We start from the raw sequence: 26,767 nt of genomic DNA, 5'->3' as shown, positions 1-26,767 counted from the left end.
TGTTATTGAGCTGTTTGGAATTAATTAACTAGGTTAGTTCCTAGAAAAGAATAATGAAGGCGCTAAAAATGAAATGATATGCAAAACGATTCAAGGGAAATTTGCTGATCTTACGCATCCCTAACATTTCAATTTTTGAAAATAGCGCTTCTCAGACATATTTTTTCATTCTTGGATATGTTATTATCTACCCTCGCTAGCCAGGTGCAAGAATTATTACATCCCCCACACCAGGAATCTTTCAGTTTAAAACACATCTTTCTTATCCAACCTATTCGCTCATTTTGAAAATCCCTATTCTTCCCATTCGAGAAAATAGGACTTTCTGGAGACATTCTTTTTCTAGGCAACATTCACTTATGTGGAAGAAATTAAGGTTTAAGTTGTGGATGTGTCTGTGTAGTTGATTTTTCTTTCTTTCCAGTGTAATTTACTCTGCTTATTTTGTTTAAAAGTGGGTTATAAATAAATCATTATTGATCTGTCCTATTCGAAAAAATAAATCTTTCCGGACCACTTTGTTCATCTTGCAAATTTCAGTCAACTCCAAATTAAGAATAGTTGTTCCTGGAATAAATATTTACCGATTTATTTCCCGGGAACAGATTACATATTGATATCAGATCGTTGTTTGCAAATGTCGCATGGACACGCATAAAAATATATTTTTAATAAACTGTTCGAATAGTTTGAAATTCAAGATTTTAGAGAGTCCTAGATAAATAAAAGGTTTCTTTTGAGGAAGATTTATTAATATAACTAATGAATAATTTGTGCACAGATTTCGTCCCTCCAGTAAGCGACGTATAATGACAATTCATCTTAGTAACAAGGCCTATAGACTTACGTTTACGCTTGCCCCACTCTCTACTCCCTCATATGAATTTTGTCTTACTTTTATTGTTCCTTTCTCAGTTTGAATTTATCTGTAATATACAAACAACACTGCATCGTAGCAACAAAGGGTGATGAATTTACACATACTCCTCCCCTTTGCATACTCCTTTGATCTTTTTTTTTCTGCTTAGGTCTAATCTCACTTTTTTCTAGTGTAATATAATTTTTAAGTATCAATTATACCTCTTCCTACCAACAAGGTTAAAAGACACGTGTATACTATTGCTATTCAAAATATTTTCTTGTGAATTTAACTTTTCTTTTTGGTCAAATTTTATCGTTCTTTCGAGTTTTATTTTATTTTTTGACATTAATGCTATCTTATCGTAGCAACATGGGCGAATGACTTGCGCATACTTTTCTCCACTTTCTGCTCCTTCCCATGAATTTTATATTTTCTTTTGAGTATATTGTTTCATTAGAACAGTATTGAAAGCTATTTCTAGAAAGGAACCAAACACAACTATACAGACTCCTCCACTTTCTCTATTCCCTACTATGAATTGTATCTTTGTTCTTTAATCTAATTTTATTTTTAAGCAATGATAGAAGAATCTTAGCAAGAAGACTAATAGTGGCGACTCTACACAACAAAACTCAGACCAGATATCTCCACATATAAACTTTCATAAAAGGTTGTTCAACATAACAAACCCAATATACCAAACATTAAGTTTAGTAAAATCGAACATAAGTACCTCGAAATAGATACCTTGATCGATCTAATTTGAAATTGCCTGTAAAACTTCGAAGTCCGACCTGCTCAACGTGAATCGTGCGTCTACCGAGTGGAGTAGCTACTATTAGAATGGCAGTTCAATTTTGTTGCGTCTACTGTGTAGAAGTCTGGATGGGTTGAGGTGGTGTAATGTTGAGGTTATAAGGATAAATGATCTTATCCATATGCATTTGTTGGCTGATTTAGCTACTGCTAATTTCACAGTGTTTTGTTACCTCGGTTGGTTTTATATGTTTTCTCTTGTGTTGCGCCGATTCTTGGGTAGAGAAATAATTACACACTTGTTATTTGTTAACTTCCCCGTGTCAAATGAAACGATTCAGTCGAGCTGTCTGCAACTAATTGTTCTTTTTAACTTATCGATGGTCGATTTTCAGTGTTAGGGTTTAGCTTGTTTAATAGCATTTGTTAAGCAACGCGGGTTTCTGTTGATTTGATGCTTTTCCCATCTTCCTAGGGAAAAGAGGATTTCAGGATTTCCTGCATGAAGGAGTAAGTGTTTAACTTTCAGCAGGGATGTAGCTCCAGCATTTATATTGAGAGACGAGAGGGGTCTCCGTCCAGAGAGTCAAGAGACATGGGCTATATAATAATTTTTCACCAAATTATTGGGGGGGGGGCAACTCCCCCTTTAACCCCCGAAATAATTTCACTGTATTTTAGTGTATTCGGTTGATTTAAGCTGAGTTTGACGTGTGGCTTTGCCATGCTTTGCTTTTCGTATACTGGCTAGCCTGTTCTGAGTTCAGCGAGTTCAGTTTCTCTTTCTTGATTTGTCCTTTTTTAATTGGTTGTTTTATGGGCATGTCATGTTGATTCATGGTTTTATCTACGTTGAAGTGTTTCTGATGAGTTAATTTGTTCAAGTAGTTAGTATTTTCAGTTACCTGAGCTGAATTTACCGTACTAAATTGCTTGAATGGGTTCTATTGAGTTGAGATGCTGACTAACCTGTGTTTTCTTGTTGGAGTTGGGTAGCAAATAAGATAAAGAAGGACAGATAAGACCAATTTTATACCAAAGCTAAGTTCAGTAAAGTGGGCTACACAATTCCAGGACTACATAAAAAAATGTGAGAGCTGTGTTTGTTCGTGTTTCCTCAGTTTTAGAAATTGAGTTTAATGGGAAACACCCATTAAATTTCTTGAAGAAAAGGAACACGCTCAAAAAGTGAGTCTACTTTTATCCAGTTTTACACCATCGCAATAAACTTCTGAGCCCCCAGCACATTAAAAAAGATGAAAACTGATTTAGAGTCTCTTTGTAATAGTTTAATCTTATAAATTGAGGAATCCCTGCATACAGGTCATTATTTACAAATTTCAACAACATACGGAAGTCATAGACAAGCATTCCATTTCTATATTCGGGTCATAGTAATCGACTGCCCAATTGTGCGATAATTACAACTAAAAATACCCATTGTCTCTCACATTAGCCGAGTCATGCAGTTGTTGCTCAATAGAAGACAAAAAATAAAACAACGAGGTTGATGACACAATGACCCGGCAAATTAAATTGAAATCTACGTACTAAAAGACCTTCGAACATTTTAGGAAGAAGCAAAGCCAAACGGCTTGATCATGACAAAGCACCTATATATTGCTTTTGCTACTTAATTTAAGTTATTTTCAGCAGCTTTCGGCCACTTCTGTAGAATAAACATAATTCTGGATCTATAACATTTCCTTTTTTACTTGGAATGAATGATACTCCTGTTGGATCTTCGACTGCTTGGGAATCGAGTCAGCTTTGATCAACTCTTTTTTAGAAGAGTTGACCGGCTTAGTGACAGAATATGTGCTTGAAATATAATAATAGCTTGTTGCTATCTCCTGTACGCGACAAAGACGCACTAATAGGAGTATGAAAAAAAGAAAAGGAAAAACGGAAAGGACACTGACAAAACAAAACTTATGCACAAATATTGGCAACTTAACTTTTAAGCACTCATTCAAAAAGGGTAAAATTATATGGGGTTTTATATCTTACGACATTAGCTATTTGATAGAAAACAAATCATTAAAAACAAGAGAAGGAAAAACTTGTAAGATTTTCTTAGTTTTTCTTTCAAAGAATCAATTATTAGCTCACTTGTGGATCTAATTGACGTTCTAAATGGAATTCCTAAATACCCAAGTTAACTGGATGATGACTGCAACTGGACCAACTTGTATTGTATCATTGGAGGCAGTCTCTGGTCCAAACCCAAAAAACTCGGTTTTAGAAGTAAAAGCTGAAAGACCGATCTCGTTCAGCCAGGAGCAAACAACATCAATGGCGTAATTTTGTTTACGCTAAAACAAAATTATTTTTCTTAATAAAAAGAAAAGAAAGTTCGAGAATGGTCTGTTTGAAGAAAATGTTTATGGATTCCTAAATGTGTTGCGGCAGCAATTTGTTCTTTTTTTTTGGTTTTATGTAACCACTTATAGTTTATTCGAGAAAAATATCACGGTTTTTCACGGTTTTCCAGCCTCCATGGTTTTTTATGTAAAATGTTTACCTCTGGTAGGATTGGATCGATCAATATGAAATTAGGTCTTTTAAAAATGGGCATTATTCTAGCCTGGGGCCAAAGTGGGTGGTTTTTGATGATCGTCGAGGCAGAGCCCAAAGTATGTCAGCTGAAGCAACGTTCTACATCAGGGAGGATTAACTCATTTTTTTTCTCTAAGCTTCTGTTTCTTCAAAACATATTCTACAATCACAAAACACAGCTCATTCAATGAAGCAGGAACCAGTTAAATCAAAGTTAGACTAAATTTAAAGTTGTAGTAAAATCTAAAATTGCTGAAAATGTGCAACGCTTCCCCGAGTCTTATAAGCATTTTCTTTGAATCCTTGTGAGGGGCGCCGGTGTTTAGCCCATGAATATTTCCCTCTCGGAAAGCTCCCACAAAAAATATCCCCCACAGAAAATTCCCCTGGAATATTCTTCCAGATAATTACCCAACATGGAAAATTCTCCCACACGCAACATTGAGCGGCCACAGAGAAAGCATAAAATAGATACCTCAAAAGCTTGATCAGACGCCTTAAGAGGTAACAAAATGACCAGATATCAAAACTGTTCGAGCTGATTGGTCTCGAATTACTTTTCACTTGCAAAAAAGGACTAGAACTCTCAATTTCAGACCGATTGAGTATCCTCCGAAGATTCTACTACCACAAGGGGGTCGCAAGGGATGAGGAAGGGGGGTCTCCCTTCTATACAGAATGAATTCTGATAATTTTGGGTTTGCTCTTTACTTTCATAATAACAGCATAAACCCGAAAAGTTTCTGGCAATCAAGTCTGATTATATATCAATTTTCATCTCCACTCCCTCTTGTTTAGAACTAATTTTGTGTTTACTTGAAGGCCCAATAAGAATTGGGATGATTTTGCGATAAAATACGCCCTCTTAGGAACCTGTTCCCTCTATAAAACAGTTAAAAAGGACAAGGGAGGGGGGTGGTTGCCCTTTGATAACTTCAGAATACTAAAAAGGGTACTGAAACTTTCAATTTGAAATTTATTGAACCCTCCCTACCCCCAAAGTTTATACAACTGCCCTTCCCGTAATAAACTTCAGATATTAACAATGAACAACTTGCAAAACTTACGTCCCTTGCCCCTGGGGCTGGAAGAGGTTGTTAAACCTAAAAGTATCTCAAAATTTTGATTGAATGCGTTTTGCGAAAAAACGGTGTGGTTGGTGAGTTGTTGCTCTCCAATCAATTTCGACTTTTAAAAAATGCACCAAAACTTTCAATTTTCAAATGAATGAGCCCCTTTCGGAGTTTATAAGACCACCACTTCCATGAGAAGTGCTTCTGGGGTAAAAAGTATGTATTGAACAGCATTGCCTCTGACTTAAACAGGGAAGTAGAACTTTCAATTTCCCTTCTAATGAGCATCCAAAAGGGTCCAGGGGGAATATGAAAGGGCTATTTTCCTTGGGGGGAATTTTATGGGAGGATTTACCCGGTGGGATTTTTCAATGGGGGTATTTTTGGGATGAAAAGCCTAGACCCCTCTGGGAGATCTAGTTTCTCTCTGAGAAATGCAAAAAGAGAAGTCCTTTTACATGAGCACTCAAGGTGCTGCCATTTACTGTTGCACACCATTTCTGCTTGTGATTTTGATGAAGTTTGTTATTTCATTTTTGGCGTATTATCTTTTTGCAGAAAGGCAGGCCTGTTGCACCTTTTTCGAGCCGGAATAACACATGTGTTTTCAATTTTCATGATTGAAGAATCAAATTGGCCCAGAGGACATGCTTGAATTGAGAACGGCAGTGACTTTCAATCTGTATGATTTAAAGCACAAAATAGACATTTCGCTCCACCAGCATCCCCTCACTTTACCCTACCAACCTTTTTCAGAGAAACTTTAGGTTGTGGCTCCCTTTTAGGAACTGGAATGATTCAAGGTTTGCTTGGACTGGCTTCGCCAAAGATGCTCACAAAGGTACTGAGACACAACACAAAAGTATTTTCAGATGGTACACTCACTCTTCTTCTTTGACCTTGAATGTTATCCGCTTGAAACTATGAGACCAGTAATTTTGGGCCAGGACAGATTGGAAGGGTTTTCAAGTAAATGCGCTGGTTTGGTATCCAATCTTATCTCCGTTATAGTGTCGGCATTTGTTGGACATTTTGCAGGTAGGCATTTTTATGCAAAGAAATGCTAATCATAATGCTAATCATAATACGATAACGTTGTAAAAAAATAAAACAAAAATTGATTTCCAATAATTCTTTTGCCTGGAATTTAAACAAGGGGCAAAAAATGTCATTTTTATGTTGAAACTGCGATTCCTGTTGGAAGTCTAACAAATTGTTGAAATTATCAAGATTTATGTAATTTTCAGTAGGAAAATGTAGTTCTCAACATAAATAGATTTCTATTAATCAAAATAGCTGGATGTTAATAGTATATTAAATTTATTGAATACCCTATTAACTTTTTATGGTGTCAATTAAAGTAAATTTATCTAAAACCATTTTTATGAGCACATGCAAATTTATACACAAACATTTTAAGAGAAATGAAAAAAAATTATTAGAATTATTAAGAAAAATTAAGAAATGAAAAAAAATATTGGGATTTTTTAATCTCGTATGGCGTATGAAATAGTTACAGTGTATTAATAAAAAGGAAACAATCTGTTTTAGTCATTTCGAAACTCGATGATGAGTGGAAAAGTCCATCTTTTAAAGAGAAAAGGACTAGTTCTGGCAAATAGCAGTCCCAGGGAGGGAAAAAAACACCTGAAGAAAAATCCTTTCTTCTGATCTGTTCGGGCCAAAATGGATCATTAAAAACCGTGATTTTTGGCAGCTTGCCACACTTTGTCCCTCAAATCTGGTCTAACTCCTTTCATAATAAAATTAGATAGTAAGCTCGAGCTATTTTTTGCACAGATTCTATTTGGTATAGAGTCCTTCAAATGAAGGCTTGTCACGTTTTAGAGCTATCTATCTTCCGTATTACAAAGACCACCTAGGCAAGTAAAGCTGTTCCCTCTGTCAGTCTCCCAGTTAATAGACCTCCATTCTCATATATTCCAATTAATGGAATTAGTCTTCTTAACGAGAAGTGTTAGATTCCAAAAATCCACTGATTTCCTATAAGTGTATCTATCTAGCCTAGAACTGTTTTGCCATCCTACTTAATAGCACAGACTCCCATAGGCTTTGTTTTGATCCTTGAGACAAATCCATAAAGTAATTTATTGACACGTGGACGAAACAAAACTCTGCTTAACCATAATTCTACACTGAATCAACTAGTAACTACCCATATTACTTGTCCTAGCATTTTTTTTTCAAATATACCCTCCTCCCTTCTCTGAAAATAAAACTTGGATGCTAAGTGTCTGTCTTCTCAAGAGAGAAGACAGACATTCTACCGGGGATGGCAATCCAATAAAAAGGGGTCACAGTTGGTCACCGAAAACTAAATCATAAGGGGCTAGTGAGGAGGGTGATCGACATATTTCAGGGGGTCATGCCACTGTAAATATTGAGGAACGATACCTTAAAGTGCGTTTCTTATCCTCAGTATTTTTTATTGCTACTAATTGACTTTACAGATTCATAATGGCATCACCAAATCTGGGATGAGGAGGGTGGGGTGGACCACAAAACTGGGTCGAAGGGACACACACTTAAACAAAATTAGTTTAGTGAATGATACTATGGACACATATAGGAAATCTACAATCTAGTTTCAATGAAATCATGGTAGGATAGCTCCTCTCCATTGTTTCGAGTTTGTTGTCTGTTCCTAGTCCATTCATTATTGCATATCAATTAGACTTTGGAACATCACGTTTAAAACTCTCAAAATCTTATTTTCACTGACTTTTCAGAGCACTTTTGTTGCTGATACGAGCTGGGCCCGCTTCATGCTCAGATCTCCGAAAATGCTGTTTTTAGGTTATTTTCCCTTTAATAATAGCATGGAAGTGATCTGTCGTGATGTTTGAAGTTGGGCTTGGTCTTCTAGTTTAATATATGAATCAATAATGACTTAGCTTTTATGCTTCTTCTTCTTTTTATTGGAATAGTTTGGAGACGTTTTCACATAATTACTTCACTGGAATCAAATTACGAGCCCTGCAGTAAGCTGTTGCAGATGAGTTTGAACTCTGCATCCTGAATTACCAGGCTGAGATCAATCCCACTGCGCCTCTACAGGACGGCTTACCTTTTGGTTGTAGGGATTAATTTTTCCGATATCCTTGATCACTATCTGTATTCTTTCTCAAAAAAGAATACCTATACTGTACTGTACCATATTTTTCGAAAGTATGCTGTATTCTGAGTTTTGATGCGAAAAAAAAACATTTTGCTTACTAAGTTGTTACACTTGGTCTCAATTGCAGAGAGTCTTCAGATAAGCTTTCTGTTTTTCTGTTGTTTTTTTTTTCATTGAAGAAGAAAAAGCAAAAAAAATACTTTATTTTGTTTTGAAGCATATTAGCAGCATTAAGTATTTTACAATATACTTGTACATCTATGCCGAAACCTTGGTCAAATTAAGATGGAAAAAGTGCAACGAAAGATTAACAAAAACAAAATATGGAAAAACAAAAACAAAACTATGTAAGACTTACCTTCTTATTATGAATTATTTTTTTCAATATCCTTAATCGCTTTCTGCATGTATTTATTTCTAGTTGAACATTTTTCCTAGTGATATCCGAGGAGCACTGTACTAAAGCTGTATTCAAACAGTTTAGCCGCCAAAAAGTTTTACACACAGCTGTACGCAATACGGGCGGGACTTCTAAATCCAAATACGGCAGATACTGCAAAATTGTCAATTATTTAATCTCATATATGTTTTACAAGCTTAAAAGCTAATGACACTGCATACAAAATACATGTTTAGGCATTCAAGTGTGGTTTAATTTGCGGCTGGCAAATGCAACACGTCATTTGATTTTTACAATATAGCGCATAGAACAAATTCACATACAAACACAAACATAAATAACGACGAAGACTACACTGCTTTTCCATCACAAACACCAAAAACAAGAAGAACAATAGGGAATTTTTCAAGGCAGTGGGAAACAAATTAGAATGAATATATCGGCCCTATGTCCAAGGACCGTTTTTAATGCCAGCCTAGCTTTTTTCGCTGCTGATCTTATAGGTCTATTTGTGACAGGTTTTGTGTTACTATCTATTGGTTTTTTATAATATTTCGTAAGGTTACTACGAAATATTACCACCTATAGCGAAAAAAGCATATATATTATTATTACTATTAATTTATTACCCGTCAAAAACGGAAAGACGGAGTATATAAAAGAAAAAGAAAGAAAATCACAAAAATATAGCGGAAAGCAGCGAAAAAAGCTAGGCTGGAATTAAAAATGTGTTTTTAAATCATTTTCTTTCATTTCAATGAATTGCCTCGTTTCAAAACAATTTATTTATCAGTCCTGGTTGAACTGATAAAGGTAAAGGTAAGGATGCTGGGACTGTTTTGAAAAACTGTTCATTTTAGTTTTATTGATTTTATCCTCTTGTAAGTTGTTTTTTCTTATTTGTATTGCTGAGGACGGCCCTTGGACATAGGGCCAAAATATTCATTCTAATTTGTTTCCAACTTAATAGTCAAAATCAATTTTGGCTATTAAAAGAGGCATTAGCGATTTCAATTTCCAATCAAATGAGCCTTTTTTGAAGTTTCTACGACAACAAATGGCCATCTCAAAGTTTCTATCATATGTATTTCGCAAAAATACAAGGTGTGTGGAGGGGGGGGGGTATCCGCCCTCCGATCACTTTGAATTTTAAAAAGGCACTAAAACTTCCGTTTACTAATCCATTGAACCCCCTCCAAAGTTTATACAACCACCCTTTCTATAAGGACCTTATATGCCCACAGGGCATAACTTACAACCCGTGCCCTGAGGGCTTTGGAGATGTTGCCATCATCAAAGACATAATTCCCGGATGTTTTAACTATGCTGAACAAAATCGCTATCTCAAAATTTCTATTGAATGTTTTTAGCGAAATGACGGGCATGTGAGGGGGGATGGTTGCCGTCAAATCACTTTCGACTATTAAAAAAAGCACTGGCCCTTTCAATTTCCAATCGAATGAGCCTTTGTCGAAGTTTCTATGACAACTCCTTCGATACAAAGTGCCCTGGTCTGAAAATATAATAATAATAGTAAAACAAAAATGATATATTGTGCACACATAGCTCTTTACTTTGGCAGCGCTATTGCGCTGCCCACAAAAAAACAAACGAAAAACTACAATAAATAACTGAGTCAAATTCAACACGAGCATAAATTAACCCGATTAATCTGAAGACCAGGACATAATTTTCACTGTACTGAAAAAAAAGAAGAAATTAATGCGGATTGACGGTTTACTATACATGTACTGATATCTATTCCTTAAAGTTTTAACCATTTTTTATGTGTTAAAGTAAAAAAAGTTAAAACATTTAAAATATATTTTGTTTTCGCAAAAGTACAAATTATGTTCTGGTGTTGAGAAGGCATGGGGTTTGTCAGTCCTGCTCAGTTAATTTCTGCTCGTTTTGAGTTTCACTCGGTCATTTATTGTAATTTGTGTTCGTTTTGGGTTTCATTTATTTATTAATGGTTATTTGTGGTAGTTCTACGCTTGGAAGATTATTTGATTTTATTTCTGCCATTTTTGGTTTAATAGAACTCTTTACTTTTTACTGAAAAACTTATTTTAGGGAAAAAGGTTTTTCAGATTAATATAAACAAGAGCTAAGAGGTCAGATGGCACTTGTGACGAGGCAAGAAGAGTTAAGAGCCAAGAGATCATACTGTATGAGCTCTAGCAAAATTCTATGAATCAATAGATTGATTTAAAAGGAAAATAAGAGGCTTAATGCCGGTCAGGATTTAAAATAAGAGCTCTGAGTCACGATGTCCTTCTAAATATCAAAATTCATTAAGATCCAATCACCCACTCGTATGTTATAAATACCTATTTTTTCTAATTTTTCCTCTCCCTTTAGCCCCCCAGATGGTCGAATCTGGGAAAACGACTTTATCAAGTCAATTTCTGCAGCTCCCTGACACGCCTACCAATTTTCATCGTCCTAGCACGTCCAGAAGCGCCAAACTCGCCAAATCACTGAACCCCTACCCCCAACTCCCCCAAAGAGAGCGAATCCAGTACGGTTCTGTCAATCACGTATCTAGGACATTTGCTTATTCTATCCACCAAGCTTCATCCCGATTCCTCCACTCCAAGTGTTTTCCAAGATTTCCCCCTCCAACTCCCCCCATGTCAAAAGATCTGTTTGGGATTTGAAATAAGAGCTCTGAGACATGAAATCCTTCTAAATATCAAATTTCATTACGATCCGATCACCTATTCGTAAAATAAAAATACCCCAATTTTCACGTTTTCCAAGAATTCCGGTTTTTCCCTCTAACTCCCCCCAATGTCACAGGATCTGGTCGGAACTTAAAATTAGAGCTCTAAATTGCAAGACCTTTCTAAATATCAAATTTCATTAAGATCTGGTCACCCTTTCGTAAGTTACAAATACCTCAATTTTCAAAATTACCCCCCCCCCCAACTCCACCATAAAGAGCAGATCCGGTCTGATTATGTCAGTCACGTGTCTTAGACAGGTTTTTATTCTTCCCATCCAGTTTCATCCTGATCTCACCGCTTTAAGTATTTTCTAAGATTTCTGGTTCCCCTCTACTGCCCCCCCCCAATTACTCTGGATCCGGTTGAGATTTAAAATAAGAGATCTGAGTCACGAGGTCCTTCTAAATATGAAGTTTCATGAAGATCCGACCACTCCTTCGTAAGTTAAAAATACGTCATTTTTTCTAATTTGTCAGAATTAACTCCCCCCCCCAATAGAGCGGATCCGTTCCAATTATGTAAATCACGTATCTAAGACTTCTGCTTATTTTTCCCACCAAGTTTCATCCCGATCCCTCCAATCTAAGCGTTTTCCATGATTTTAGGCTTCCCCACCTCAAAATCCCCCCAATGTAACCAGATCCGGTCGGAACTTAAAATAAGAGTTTTGAGACACGATATCCCTCTAAATATCAAATTTCATTGAGATCCGATCACCCGTTCGTAAGTTCAAAATACATCATTTTTTCTAATTTTTCAGAATTAGCCCCCCCCCCGACTACCCCAAAGAGAGCGGATCCGTTCCGGTTATGTCAATCATGTATCTAGGACTTGTGCTTATTTTTCCCACCAAGTTTCATCCCGATCCCTCCACTCTAAGTGTTTTCCGAGATTTCAGACCGACAGAATTTGCGATTGCTAAATGTCACTTGGTTAATACCAAGTGCCATAAAAAGGACCAGATATCAAAATCCCTTCGAGGACGGGGTTTGGTTGGCCTTCTATCACTTTTCGACTTAAAAAAAAAGACTAGAACTCTCAATTTCCGATCGAACAAGCATCCCTCGAAGTTTCTACGGCCATGATATGATTGCCTGATACCTAGCATGGAATTAGTATGTTTCAATTGTGTTTGGAATTCCTGTCCAAAGCTATAGAGTGTTATTCCATCCCCACAGCCACAGTTATTTGAGCTTTTGACTATTTTGAACAAGATAGCTATTTCAAAATTTTTCTCAAATGTTTTTAGAGAGAAGACAGCTAAACAAGGCATGGGAGGAGAAGTGATAGCTCTTTAGCCATTCTTAAGATGCAGATCCACAATTTTGATAAACTGGATATGCATAGTGCCTTTTGATTTAGTTTATGACTCCCCTCAAAAGTCTCCAAAGTTTCACCGCAATACCCTCGGCTCTGGAAGCAACCGGAATAAAAAAAATCCCTTTTCCTAATGATAAATTCTGCATGTAAACAATGGATAAATTGCACAGTTTGGAGTCCTTGCCCTAGAGCTGTTGGGGGCATGGCATCCCTGGAAGCATAGTAATTAGACCTTTTCACTAGTTCGAACAAATGACAATTATAAATGTTGTCAATTATTAAGGAGAGGGGGCACGTAAAAAGGGCAAAGGGCCTTCAAATTTCTCTTAAACTCCCCCTTGACATGGAATAAAAGTTTTAACCTAATACAATCAGTTGTTACATAGATATTGCTGATATTCTCTTTCCACAAACAGCAAAAAGCGTGTTTTAATTGTGTTTGGCATCCCTCTCAGCATTTCCTTAAAGTTTCACCTTAGTTGTTTTAACTTATTTGAATATCCAGGATCGACCCAGAGGCATAGCTGTTTGACCTTTGGACTATTTTGAACAAAACAGCTACCTTAAATAAAAAAGACCACTTTCAGAAAGAAAATTTTCTGATTTCCAATTGAAAGAATACCATCCAAGTCTATACAACCACCCTTTCAATAAAAACCTTGTATCTTAACAATGGACAGCTTGCATAACTCACAGCCCTTGCACCGAGGGCTTGTCAACCCCAGGGTTTATTTATTTGACATCTGAATTATTTTGAAAGAAATTGATATTTTAAAATTTGAATCGGATATGCTTGGGGAAAACCGGAAGTAGGGGGTGGGGATCAGGTTGCCCTCCATTTCCTTTTGAATTTTGAAAAGGGTTCTAGAACTTTTAATTTGCAATTGAAGGAGCCCCCTCTGAAGTTTATACGACCACCCCTTTCAATATGAAGAGCCACTAAAAAAAAATAATGATACATTGAAGCCTTGCGGCTGTTTACTATGAGCGACGCTATAGCACTGCCTCTGGCTTAAACAAGTGAGTCTTTCAATTTCCTTTCTAACGAATCTATGAAATAATCCAGGAGAAATATGTGGGGGGGATTATCCGGGGGAATTTTTCCCTGAAGGTTATTTCCCGGGGGGTTCCAGGTGGTATTTGCCACAGGGAAAAATTTCTACGTGGTGGAATTTCCTGGCGGGATTTATCCATGAAGGAAAGATTTTTCAGGGGGAATTCTCCGGGGGAGGACGACTAGTACCCATGCCCTACAAGTCACATATTTAAGTAGATTTTTAGCACTATTTATTCATTAAATAACTCTCCCAAGGTAAAAGACTATGATTACTCCAATTACTTTATTTATCTGACATTTCATCTTTCAATCCGACCTTCATTCTATCACTTAATAACAAGAACGCGTCCAACGATATTTAAAGTATAATCAGGCATCCATTAAATATCAGTAGAAGCCATTCAAAGGCGTCATGAAAGTGAAACCAATTTTCAAATCTCTGAGAAACTTAAAAAATAAGTCATCCATATCTTCTAACCCTGCTAGGCACACATAAATCGCTTTGCATGAATAATCGATTATTTTTCTTTTTGGCGCAAGCAACGAACATCTAATTTGAACAATTTGTCAACCAGAAATAGCTTTATTTCCAAAAAAACTGGCAAAGGGGTGAAGGCACTTGGTGTGGTATGAAAATATCCCATTTTACGATGACACCCTGTTACGGGTAATGCCTTGCCAACCCTCAAATGGACAATTACTCAACAGCAATAAGGCTTCCTTGTCTGTAACAAATATTTTCTTTTGTGCTTACAACATTGAAAACAAAAACAAAATTACAGTAAAATAAAATCTTGAACTGCTCAGTTTTTAGCAATTGATTTCATTATACATCAAACATTAAGTTTTCTTTTTATTAACCCTTTACAAGGACTCATCGAGACGCATACAGTTTTCAAACGAATTTTGCTACAAATATATTCTTTTGTAATTACTGTCTTTTTATTTAAAATTCCCTTAAGCATTCACTGAAGGTTCAAAAACTATTCAACATACCCTGAAAGTTTCATCTTAATGCCCTCAACCGTTCCTGAGATGCTGCTGATGCGCCCTTTCGACAGTCAGCATGCACACAATGTGTTTTGATTTTTTTTTTTAACATCAGCTAACATTCTATTGCAAATATTGCATATATGCGTTTTTGATAACGTGGATGCAGGTAGTATCTTGTTGTTTTGCCCACCATACCTCTCAACATCCTGCGACACTTACCCTCAATACTCTTAGACTTTTCAGACACACCCATGATCAAACATTCACCCCTTTCCTAATGATAAATCCTTCATGTTAAAAATGGACAAATTGGATAATTTACAATCCTTGTCAAGGGAGCTGTGGGAGAATTTGTATTTGCAGTCAAATGAACCTCATCCAAAGTTTATACGACTTACCCTTCCATAAAAACCATTTATATTCCTGGGCATAACTTAAAACCCTTTCTCTGGGCTCTCAGGGTTATGTCTACCCCGGAGGTATTGTAACATATAGGGGTGGATTTATAGCAAAATTTTGAATCAGGGGGAGGGGCAATGTGAAAAGGGCGCCAATGAGCAAAATCCTGAAGGGGGGTCCAATGTGACAAAGGTCTCTACAATTGACCAAATTGACAAATTTATTCTAAAACAGAATGAAAAAAAGAGGGAAAGAGGGTGCCAGAAAAATCTTGGGGGTCCCAAGACCCCCCACGGCCCCCTGAATCTGTCGGTGATTATATGGTATTTGGACTATTTTGAACAAAACTGATATTTCAAAATTTCGATCAGATGTATTTTCAGAAAAGAGGGTGGGGGTCTAGTTGACCTCCCATCACTTTTGAATCTTAGAAAGCGAACTAGAGCTTTCAATTTCTAAACAAATGTGTCTCCTTCAAAGTTTGTACAACCACCCCTTCCATAAGAACCTTATAAGCCCTGGGGTATAGCTCAAAACCCTTGTCTCCAGACTTTGGGGGGTTATATCTACACCCCTAAAGGCCTTGTTATACGATCTTTGGACTATTTTGAGCAAGATGATTATCTGTTTTAAATTAGACACATTTGGGGGAAAGATGGCGTGGGGGGGTACTTCCCCTCCGATCAATATTGACTTAAAAAGAGAGCTAGAACTTTCTATTTCCAACCAAATGTGCACCCTCCAAAGTTTATACGATATCCTCTTCCATTTAACTTTCTATTTCCAATCAAATGAGTATCCTCCAAAGTTCTTTCGGCCACATATTCCATAAGAACTTTATATGCTCCTGGGGCAAAACTTACAACCATAGCCCCCAGACTATGGGGGGAGTGTCAATCCTGGAGGCACTGCTATATGATTCTTGGGCTGTTTTCAATAAAATGGCTATTTCAACATTTTGATAGAGTACATTTGGTAAAAAGAGGGCGTGGAGGGGCTTGTTGCTCCCTGATTAATCTTGATTCTTAAAAAGGAACTAGAACTTTGAATTTCTAATCAAATGAACCTCCTCCTAGGTTCTTACGACCATTCCTTCAATAAGAATCTTATATGCCCCGGGGAACAACTTAAAACACTTACCCCCAGGTTCTGGTGTGTTGTGTCATCCCAGAAGTTCTTTTTAACTGATCTTTGGACTATTTTGAACAAAATGGCTATCTAAAAAATCTGATCAGATGCAATTGGGAAAAAAAGGTAGGGGGATGGAGGCGGGTTACCCTTCTATGACTTTTGACTCTTAAAAAAGGCACCAAAAATTCTGATTTCCAATCGAATGAGCACCCTCTGAAGTTTTATACGACCATCCCTTCCATATGAAGGGTATCTGGGGAAAAAAGCAAAAAAAATAAACACTGACGCCTTATGGCCTTTACTACAGGCAACAGTATAACTAGCGTTGCCTCTGACTTTTTTAACCCCAGAGGCACTTAATCCGGAAGGAGTAGTAGTATAGTCAAAAGTAGTCGAGCTGTCAAAAGTGATAGGAGGGCAACGAGCCCTTCTTCCTACGTCCTCGTTTCCCCAAATGCATCTGATTATAATTCGGAGATAACCATTTTGTTCAAAATAGTCCAAAGGTCAACTCAGCCCCCGTCAAGCCAACTCAGGGCTTGACAAATCCCTTACAGCCCCCTGGGCAAAGATTGTAATTTATGCAAGTTGCCCACTGTTAACATAAAAGGTTATTATGGAAGGATGATTTAATAAACTTCGGAGAACGCTCATTCGATTTCAAATCGAAAGTTCCAGTTCCCTTTTTGAGAGTCAAAAGTAAGCAGAGGGCAACTAGTCCCCCCAATTCCTTTTTTCCCCAAATACCTCAGATCAAAACATTGAGATATTTATTTTGTCCGAATAGTCCGAATGCCAAATAACTATGGTTCTGGGTTTGATAAACCCCCTCTCCCAGCACTGGGAACAAAGGCTATAAGTTATGCTAGCTCCCCATGGTTAACATATAAGGCAATTATGGAAGGGATGATCATATAGACTTTGGAGGAGGACCTCGGAGTCCAATACAGTCATGTAGAAAAAAAAAGATTTAAAAACCAATATGCACGATAAAACTATTAAATGAAAGAGTATATTACCTGAAAGCAAAACAAAGTTTATTGTTTAAACATTACTTATGAATATTTACTTTAGTTTAAAAAAAGACAATAGCTCACTATCCTAAGTCATATACAGTCTACACGTGTAAATCAGTGGCATAACTAGGAACACATGTATCAAACCACAGAGGGAACACTCACTTCGATTATTTGTCTTTGGGATCTTGGTTATGTATATGTTCGTACAACTTCGAGAACCGCGTACCTTTTATTTTGTAATCCAGCTCCCAATCCCGAGCAGACAGGAGCAGAGAATTATGTTTTTCGTACGGGGCTAGATACTCGAGGGGGAGGGGATTAAAGGATAAACTCCTGAATATTTTTAAAATAAAAGAGTTAGAAGAATGTTGACAATGGGTTCACCTTTAATACCTTGTTACTCAAAATACAGGTAATTGACAGTTATCTGTATTTTCTGAAATAATACTGTTTTTTTCTAAGCATTCTAATAAAACATATGTATTTGAAAAATTTTTTCTTTTTCATTTCAATTAAACAGTGACGTTAAAACTAAAAAAAAAAACAAAAAAAAAAACGCACACACACAGTAAGTGGCCCAAGTAATGAGGCCATTGCTAAAGTCTAACTAGCTGCTCAGAATGGAATAAATGTGGTCAGGTGGTAAATGCAAAATACCCATTTCTTTTAAATATTACATAAAAAAAACTAGTTTTTTTAACTGAAAGTAAGGAGCGACATTAAAACTTAAAACGAACAGAAATTACTCCGTATATGAAATGAGTTGTCCCCTCCGCAATCCCTCGCTCTTTACGCTAAAGCTTGACTCTGCCACAATTCTACTTTTTAAAACAATTTAAAACTTTAGCGTAAAGAGCGAGGGATTGCTGAGGGGACAACTCATTTCATATACGGAGTAATTTCTGTTCGTTTTAAGTTTTAATGTCGCTCCTTACTTTCAGTTAAAAAAACTAGTTTTTTTTATGTAATTTCTGAACGTTTTTGAATTAATGCATGTTTGATTTTGACTCTCCACACGTAAACTATTCAAATGAAATTTGCATATTAATTCCTTTTTTGGCTAAATGGCTTTCTCTTAGTTTTGATCATACGATTTTGAGAAATATGGGATGAGGAAGGAGGCCTAGTTGCCATGCAATTTTTCCGTTACATAAAAAGGCAACTATTAATTTTAATTTTAACGAATTTTTTTATTAGCAAAAAATATACGTAACTTTAGAATTAACTTACGTAACAAACTTTTATATTCTTTAATTATTATTATGTATATGAGGGGGTTTGTACCCTCGTTAATACCTCGTTCTTTACACTAAATCGTAAGTTTTGTCCCAATTCTTTAAGAATGACCCCTGAATCAGAAAGGCCGTAGAATAAATAGTTGAAATTACTAAAAATACTTTAGCATAAAGAGCGAGGTATTTATCTCCTCCTAAATACCTCGCTCTTTATGCTAAAGTATTTTTAGAACCCCTCATATGCGTAATAATCTCTGTTCGTTTTAAGTTTCAATGCTGCTTCTTCCTTTCATTTGAAAAAACGTTTTCATGTTTATTTTTCATTGTTTTCTTATAGTAATGCTAGAGAATCCTGCGCCCTTTTCATTGAATTTTTCTTCCCTCATGACAGATTCCTCCAAGGAAAGATCCTCCAACATAGCCTCCTCTCCTCAGCCCCACCCCCAAACAAAATAAAACCCCCCTGAAAACGTCTGTACACTTCCCAATAACCATTACTATACGTAAACACTGGTCAAAGTTTGTAACTTGCAGCCCCTCCCCCAGGGATTGTTGGGGAGTAAGTCATCCCCAAAGACATAGTTATTATGGTTTTCAACTATGCTGAACAAAATGGCTATCTCAAAATTTTGATCCGTTGACTTTGGGAAAAAAATGAGCGTGGGAGGGGGCCTAGATGCCCTCCAATTTTTTTGGTCACTTAAAAAGGGCACTAGAACTTTTCATTTCCGTTAGAATGAGCCCTCTTGTGACATTCTAGGACCACTTGGTCGATACGATGACCCCTGGGAAAAAAAAAACAAAAAACAAACAAACAAACAAATAAACACGCACCCGTGATTTGTCTTCTGGCAAAAAATACAAAATTCCACATTTTTGTAGATAGGAGCTTGAAACTTCTACAGTAGGGTTCTCTGATACGCTGAATCTGATGGTGTCATTTTCGCTAAGATCCTACGACTTTTAGGGGGTGTTTCCCCCTATTTTCCTAAATAGGGCAAATTTTCTCAGGCTCGTAACTTTTGATGGGTAAGACTAAACTTGATGAAACTTATATATTTAAAATCAGCATTAAAATGCGATTCTTTTGATGTAGCTATTGATATCAAAATTCAATTTTTTAGAGTTTTGGTTACTATTGAGCCGGGTCGCTCCTTACTACAGTTCGTTACCACGAACTGTTTGATAATTTACTCACTTGTGACCCGGTGAGCCGTTTCAGGCAAATTTCTTCTCGAAACACTCTAAAAGAAAGCATACATGTTTGGAAAAGTGCGCCACACTAATTTCGACACCTCCAAGAGCAGAACTGTGGTAATGAGCGAAGGAGTGGAAGAATTAAAAGGAAACACCTGATGAAAATACCTAATAGGAAGATAAGATGAACTAACCTTAAGGTTATTATACTTCAAAGATCCTTCTTTGATACAAACAAAGGCAGAATTAAAACTTTCCAAGCTGTTTGAATATCTAGATGTCTCACTAGTTGTTGATGCCTTATCACCGTCAATGAACCATAGACCATCCATCTCTAATTCGTATAATAAAGGGGAAATCACGCCTGGTCCCGATTTGCTGCTTGTCACGCTCCACTTTAACATGATATTTGTCTTGCACTGAATAATTTTTAAAAGGAGAAAAAATTAGTATAATTAACTTACGAACATTTACTTCAGTTTAAAAAAAGACAATAACTCAATTTCTAAAACCATATATAGCCCGCAAGTGGAAATCAGTGGCATAAGAAGGAACATATGTATCAAACCACGTAGGGTTTCATTTTCATTATTTTTTTAGAAGATCTTTCCTATGAAAACGCCCGTAGAACTTTGAAAACCGCGTACTTTTTATTTTGTAGTTCAGCTCCCAATCCCGAGCATACAGGAGCAGAGAATTATATTTTGGTATAGGGTAGATACTCAAGTGGGGAGGGGATCCAAGGATAAATTCTTGAAGACATTTAAAATAAAAGAGTTATAAGAAACATAAAGGAAACTATTTAAACAATCATGAGAAAATCTGAACGGTCGGCATAAAAAAGAGGTTCTTAGGCTCGTCATTCGTGCCTCTATCCCTCCGTTGATATTTGACCGATCCAAAATTATTTTGAAACTATTTGGAATTTTTTTGCAACAGAATGCAAATTTTGAACATTTTGGAGTTTTTTGAACACGAATATAATGCGTCAAGGATAAATCCATTGCAAGTGGGGTGACAATACTGCTCATACGCTTACAGCTAGTTAATGTTAAAATATTCTACAGAAATTACATCAAAACACTTCAACATAGACTCCCCGATAAGGATCCATGGTTGGAAAAAAAGAGGGAAGAAAAATAAAATAAAAGAAATACAAAAAAAACACAATCTCTCACCGCAAATCCCAAAATTACAAGCTGGGTAGGGGAGTACCACATGATCTCAAATCAAACAACCAGAAAACAGGAATAACCCTAAAACTAAAGGAACTGATAAAAATTTTCTAAAGAACACCCAAACCTTATTCCAGGGGAGATAAAAAAAAAGCAAAAAGAAGTTATTAACTAGAAGATCTTTGAGATTGTTTTTGAAGATATGGAACGAGTGGCAGCTGCGTGTACACTCTGGGAGCGTCCTGTAGATCGCATTAAAAATTATCACGGGGTTAAAGTTAGATCATAATGATGGAGTACGAGGACTCTTTAAAATCTTACAAGTTCGGAGATGATAAGGCGACTGATCAAGATTATATAGGGCAGCAGAAATGTGGCCATGCAACTGTAGAAAAGTCAAAGAATCACACAACAAAAGATGAAGAAATTTCAAATCCAACAAGAATTTAACTGAAGAACTGTTAGTTTCCTGAATAGTAGTCCTTGCTTTATCCTAAGGTTTCGAAACTAGCTTCAGTGATGAGGGAAAGGTTGCCATCGGAATAAGAGGAAAATATTAAGTACAAGACTGAATTAGGCTGTAGAAAAGGATTCTAATAACCATTCTAATAACCACTTTTGGAAATATGTGTTTTAGCTTTCTAAGGATTCCAAGACTCCTGGAGATTGTCATCTTAATCAGGACATTATGATGCTTGACTTTTTAGAGTCAAAGTGACCAGAGGGCGGCTATCCCCCCAAAACTTAGTGTTTTCCCGAAATCCCTCCCTGAAAACCCTTTTTTTTATTTAGTGAATCCGATTGAAATTGTGGATAGCGATTTTGTTCAAAATAGGCCAAAGAACATGAAATAATGCCTTTAGGGTTAACATAACCCCCAAGTGCCCTGGAATAGGGTTGGAAGTTAGGCCATAAGGGCATATAAGGTTTTTTCGTAATGGGTGGTAGTATAAACTTCAGCTGATACTTTATGTATATGGGGGGGGTATTTTATATTGGAAGTGTATAGTATAGTATAAAGTGTATAGTGCCCTTTTTAAGAGTCAAAGTGATTTGAGAACAAATGGCACCCATCCTTCTCCACGCTCATCATTACCCTTAACATCTCCAATCAAAATTTGGAGAGAGCAATTTTGTATTGTAGTTGAAGGTTTCGGAAATTATGTCTGTGAGGAAGACAACACCCCTCCTTACAACTCTCAAGGCAAAGATTGTAATTTATACCCTGGGGGCATATAAGATCCTTATAGAAAGGGTGGTCGTATATGCTTTTGAAGGGACTCATTGGATTGGTAATCAAAAGTTCTAGTTCTTTTTTTAAGAGTCAAAGTGAGCAGAGCGCAGCTTCCCCCCCCCCCGTACAAACACACAAAAACACGCCCTATTTTCCCGAGATGAATCCAATATATATTGTGAGATGGTCCTTTTAATCAAAATAGTCAAAAGATAACATAACAAGGCTTTTGGGGATACAAACCTCCAGAGCCTAAGGGGCAAGGTTTGAATATTACGCCCCTGGGGCATTTAAGGTTTATATGGAAGGGACAGTTCTATAAACTGTAGAGCTGGATCATTTGGTTGGAATTGGAAGTTCTAGTTCCCTGATATACATCAAAAGTGATGGAGGTCAACTAGTACCTCCCCCCAACTACCCTCTTCACCAAAAACATCTGATCGAAATTTTGCGATGGCAATTTTGTTTAAAATAGCCTAAAGAAAATATATCATTGCCTCCAGGGTTGACACAAACCCCTAGATCCCTCGGGCAAGGGCTTTAAGTTATACCACGGGGGCATATAATGTTTTTATGGAACGAGAGTCTTATTAAAGTTAGATGGGTCTAATTTGATTTTAAATTGGAAGTTATAGTGCCCTTTTTAAGAGTCAAAGTCATTTGAAAGCAACCACCCACCCCCATGCCCATCATTTCCCACAACAAACTTCCAAACAAAGTTTTGAGATATCAATTTTATTTTCTGCATTGTTGAAAGGTTCAGTAATTATGCATTTGGGGATGTCAACTCAACCCCCCCCCCCTCCCGAGGCTTCGAGGCAAAGGCTGTAAGTTACGCAATTTGTTTACTCTTTACGTATAGTATATGTTATCGAGAAAACATTTATTGGGATATCTGGCGGATCCACTATTGTCACTTCAACCACAAATTCTGTAGCAAGCACTACTAAGGCTGAGAATACTAAAAAAAAAAAAAATACATGAGGAAACTTTGAGGGGAAAGTTGAACTAAATCAAAAAATACTACATGTGTACAGAATCCTGATACGGGCGTATCAAGAAAGATGAATTGACAAAAGGTAATATATGCATTTCCCTTCTACACTAATGCCACTACTACTTTTGCTAATACTACTACTGCTACTAAACTACTCCATCTTCTGTAACATTTGAAAGTTTATGACGGTAAAATTTGAAAGAATATTGATGGCAAATTCGAACTAACAAAAGACATTATGTGCATTTAGATTGTCAAAATAGAGTATCTTAAGAATTGATTTTTGTATTAAGTTGGAACTCTCAGAGAATGCTTAAAGGGGATGATCAATTGACAAAAGACAACATGTGCACGTAGTGTACTAATTCTACTACTACTGCAGCACTTACTAGTTCTACTGTAACTATTACTATTGCTCTAACTACTACTTCTATCGCAACTTTTTGTAAGGTTAAGAGATTTAAGACGAAAATTCCAAGAAGTATAAAAATATATAGGTTATCAAAGGAGCAAATCGAAAATGTTATAGCAATGGCTAATTGTATTAAGTTGAGTAGTAATACTACTGCTGTGACAACTATTAGAACTGTATTACACTGTATTCAGTTGAGTATTAATACTATTGCTGTGACAACTATTACAACTATACGTAAGGATGAAAATTTTCAAAGAATATTTCAGAAAATTTCCGTTATACGAATAACAACCTGCCATCCGTATGCATGTTGCAAAAGGGCATATCAACAATATATTGGGAACATTTTCATGTATGAAATTAAAACTTACAACACTTGTTGTGGGGGATGTAGAACTAACCAAAAGACAATATTTGAATCATAATAATACTGCTTCTACTACTAAGACTACTACTGCTGTTATTAATATTTGTACTGCTACTACTACTACTGCAACTAAAGCTAAGACTACTACTATTAACTCTCCTCCAACTGCTACTACTATAATTACTGGTACTGCTGCTACTACTAATAGATCTAAGGATGTTAAGGCGAAGCTTTTGGGCAATATTGTAACTGTATTGGAATAAATTGAAACACACCATGCCCATATAGGTGGCGAAGAAGATGGTGGTCATTTGATGGTATTAAGCTAAAAATTTCATTGTCTTTTGAAGGGGAGGTTGAAGGAAAGATGCTGTGTGCATACTGCTGCTACTACTACTAAAACTACTGCTATTACACAAACTAAGGGTATTAAAGTGAAGCTTTCAAGAAATATTTAGGCGGATGCTGACCTAGATCAAACCAACTTTGACCATGTAGATTGTCAATAGGGTGACAAAGCAATATCACAATAATGGCTTACATGATTAAGTTAGACCTTTCAGGGTAAGTTGTGACAGATTTTGAACTAATCGGAAGACACTATGTATATACTTTTGATACAACTTCTACGTTTACTGTAACTATGGACGCTAAGGGCATTAAGTTTGGAACGTTTAGAAAACGTTTCAATTAAACGAAAAAGCTATACGCATGTAAATATTAAAGAGCATACAAGCAATATCAAAGACAGCGCTGTTCTATCATAGCTAGTAATATCGACATTTTATAGGAACAAATTTGATTGGAAATTCAAAGTTCTAGTGCCCTATTTAAGAGTCGAAAGTGATTGGAGGGCAATCAGCCCTGCTCTTTAGCTCATAATTCTCCAAACACTTCCAATTAAAATTTAAGATAGCCATTTTGTCCACCAAAGCTGAACGGTATTGCAACTGCATCTCTAGGGCTGTTGCGTAGGTTAAACCCCCACAGTTTTGCAATTTGCCCATTATGTTCAAAAACTAAATGTTGCCTTAAGATTAAATAAAAAGCACTGTGTGGATGCTGATTGCCAACAAGACATCTCAGCAATATTCCAAGAACGACTGAGGGTATTATGTTCAAATATTTGGGGCTATTTCAATTACTCCATTTGCTCTTAAATTTTAACTGATTCAAAAGAGTGCAAGTGTATACAAGCTGTCAAATAGCATAAACAGATTTTTTGTGAAAGCTATTAAGTTTTATTTTTCAGGTCATCAACAGGAGGTATAAAACTAAATTAAACATACCATTTGTATCCAGATTTTTAAAAGATGCATATTGTTAAAAATTGCTGAAAAAGTTTCTCCGGCATACAAATAGCAGGCCAAACTATAAAATCTTAAAGAAAGACTGAAAAGATTTAAACTGTTATTTTCTTTGTCCCTGAAAAGACTATATGAATATAAAACGAACAGAAATTAATTAAAAAAACTTTTTCCACTAAATAATTTTTTCAAAGAAAATTAAAGAACTTCATTAAATTGACAAATGAGCAAAAATAGAATGAAATAATCTACTAAGCATACAACTACCACAAATCAGCATCGATAAATAAATGAAACACAAAACGAACAGAAATTACAACGAATAACCGAGTGAAATTAACTCAAAACGAGCTGAAATTAACATGAGTATGGCCCAAAACTCCTATGCCTTCACAAGGCCAGAATACAATTTGTACTTAACTGGTTTTTTTTAAATGTTTTTACTTTTATAACTTCAATAAATCAGATGTTTATAAACATTTTAAGGAATAAATATCAGCATATGTATATTAAACTGACAATGCGCATTCATTTGTATTTTTTTATCAGTGAAGTGAAAATTACATTCTGGTCTTGGGAAGGCATAGGAATTTTGAGCCCTACTCTTGTTAATTTCTGCTCGTTTTGAATTTGACTCCATTATTTATTGTAATTTCTGCTCGTTTTGGATTTTATTTATTTATCGACACTGATTTGTGATAGTTTTACCCTTCGTAGATTACTGCATTCTATTTTTGCTCATTTTTAGTTTAATAGAGTTATTTACTTTTCTTTGAAAAACTTATTTTGTGGAAAAAGTTGTTTAAGTTAATTTAATTTGAAAAAAGCGACAAATTGGATACTTCAAATACCTGAACTATCTAATTTTCAAAATCCTAGGTTCGATTCCGTCTTTATGGCCTTTGATTACATTTTGGACCAATTCACCACAATTCATTAAATCATACTGAAACATCTCACTATTTGTAGACTTTGATTCGTTCATAATTTAATGATTGAAGCCAGCTCAAGGTATTCACTTATAGCATGCAAATTGTGTGACAGCCTAATAAAAACAAATCACACAAGACTATATAAAGTAGAATTTACCTCAAGAATACAATTGTTTATGAATACATTTGCATTTAATATTAAATTGAGCAAGAAGAAAAACTAGATAAAAATTTTAGTAGCCTACTGAATTTTCGTGTCTGTTAAAGAAAAGCAAGGGCGCATCCAGAAATTTCTTTCGAGGGGAGAGGGGCACAATAAAGCACTTTAAAAACGCATCCGAATTTCTAAATGTATTTCTGTTACATTTTTACGAATCACAAAGAAATTTGGGGGAGGGGATGGTGTTCAAACCCCGTAATCCGCCTTGGATTCGGTCTTGAAATCAAGCACTCAGTTATGGCCTCGGA

General features: G+C 36.1%; 1 protein-coding gene across 1 annotated transcript in view; it reads right to left on the bottom strand.

Annotated features, from left to right (window-relative positions):
* The window catches only part of LOC136038020 (uncharacterized), a 98,406-nt gene extending 78,202 nt beyond the window's left edge, over nt 1–20,204 (bottom strand). The window contains exons 1-2 of the mRNA XM_065720958.1: nt 20,067–20,204; nt 8,748–8,942 (exon numbers count right to left, since the gene is read on the bottom strand). Of these exons, the coding sequence (XP_065577030.1) occupies nt 8,748–8,942; nt 20,067–20,204 (333 nt within the window). The remainder of the gene's footprint in view (nt 1–8,747; nt 8,943–20,066) is intronic.
* Between the last annotated feature and the right edge of the window lie 6,563 nt (nt 20,205–26,767).

The sequence above is a fragment of the Artemia franciscana genome, chromosome 17 (genome assembly GCF_032884065.1).
Source record: "Artemia franciscana chromosome 17, ASM3288406v1, whole genome shotgun sequence".
Classification (NCBI taxonomy): domain Eukaryota; kingdom Metazoa; phylum Arthropoda; class Branchiopoda; order Anostraca; family Artemiidae; genus Artemia; species Artemia franciscana.
The sequence above is the reverse complement of the archived record's forward strand: the minus strand, read 5'-3'. Positions and strand labels throughout refer to the sequence as shown.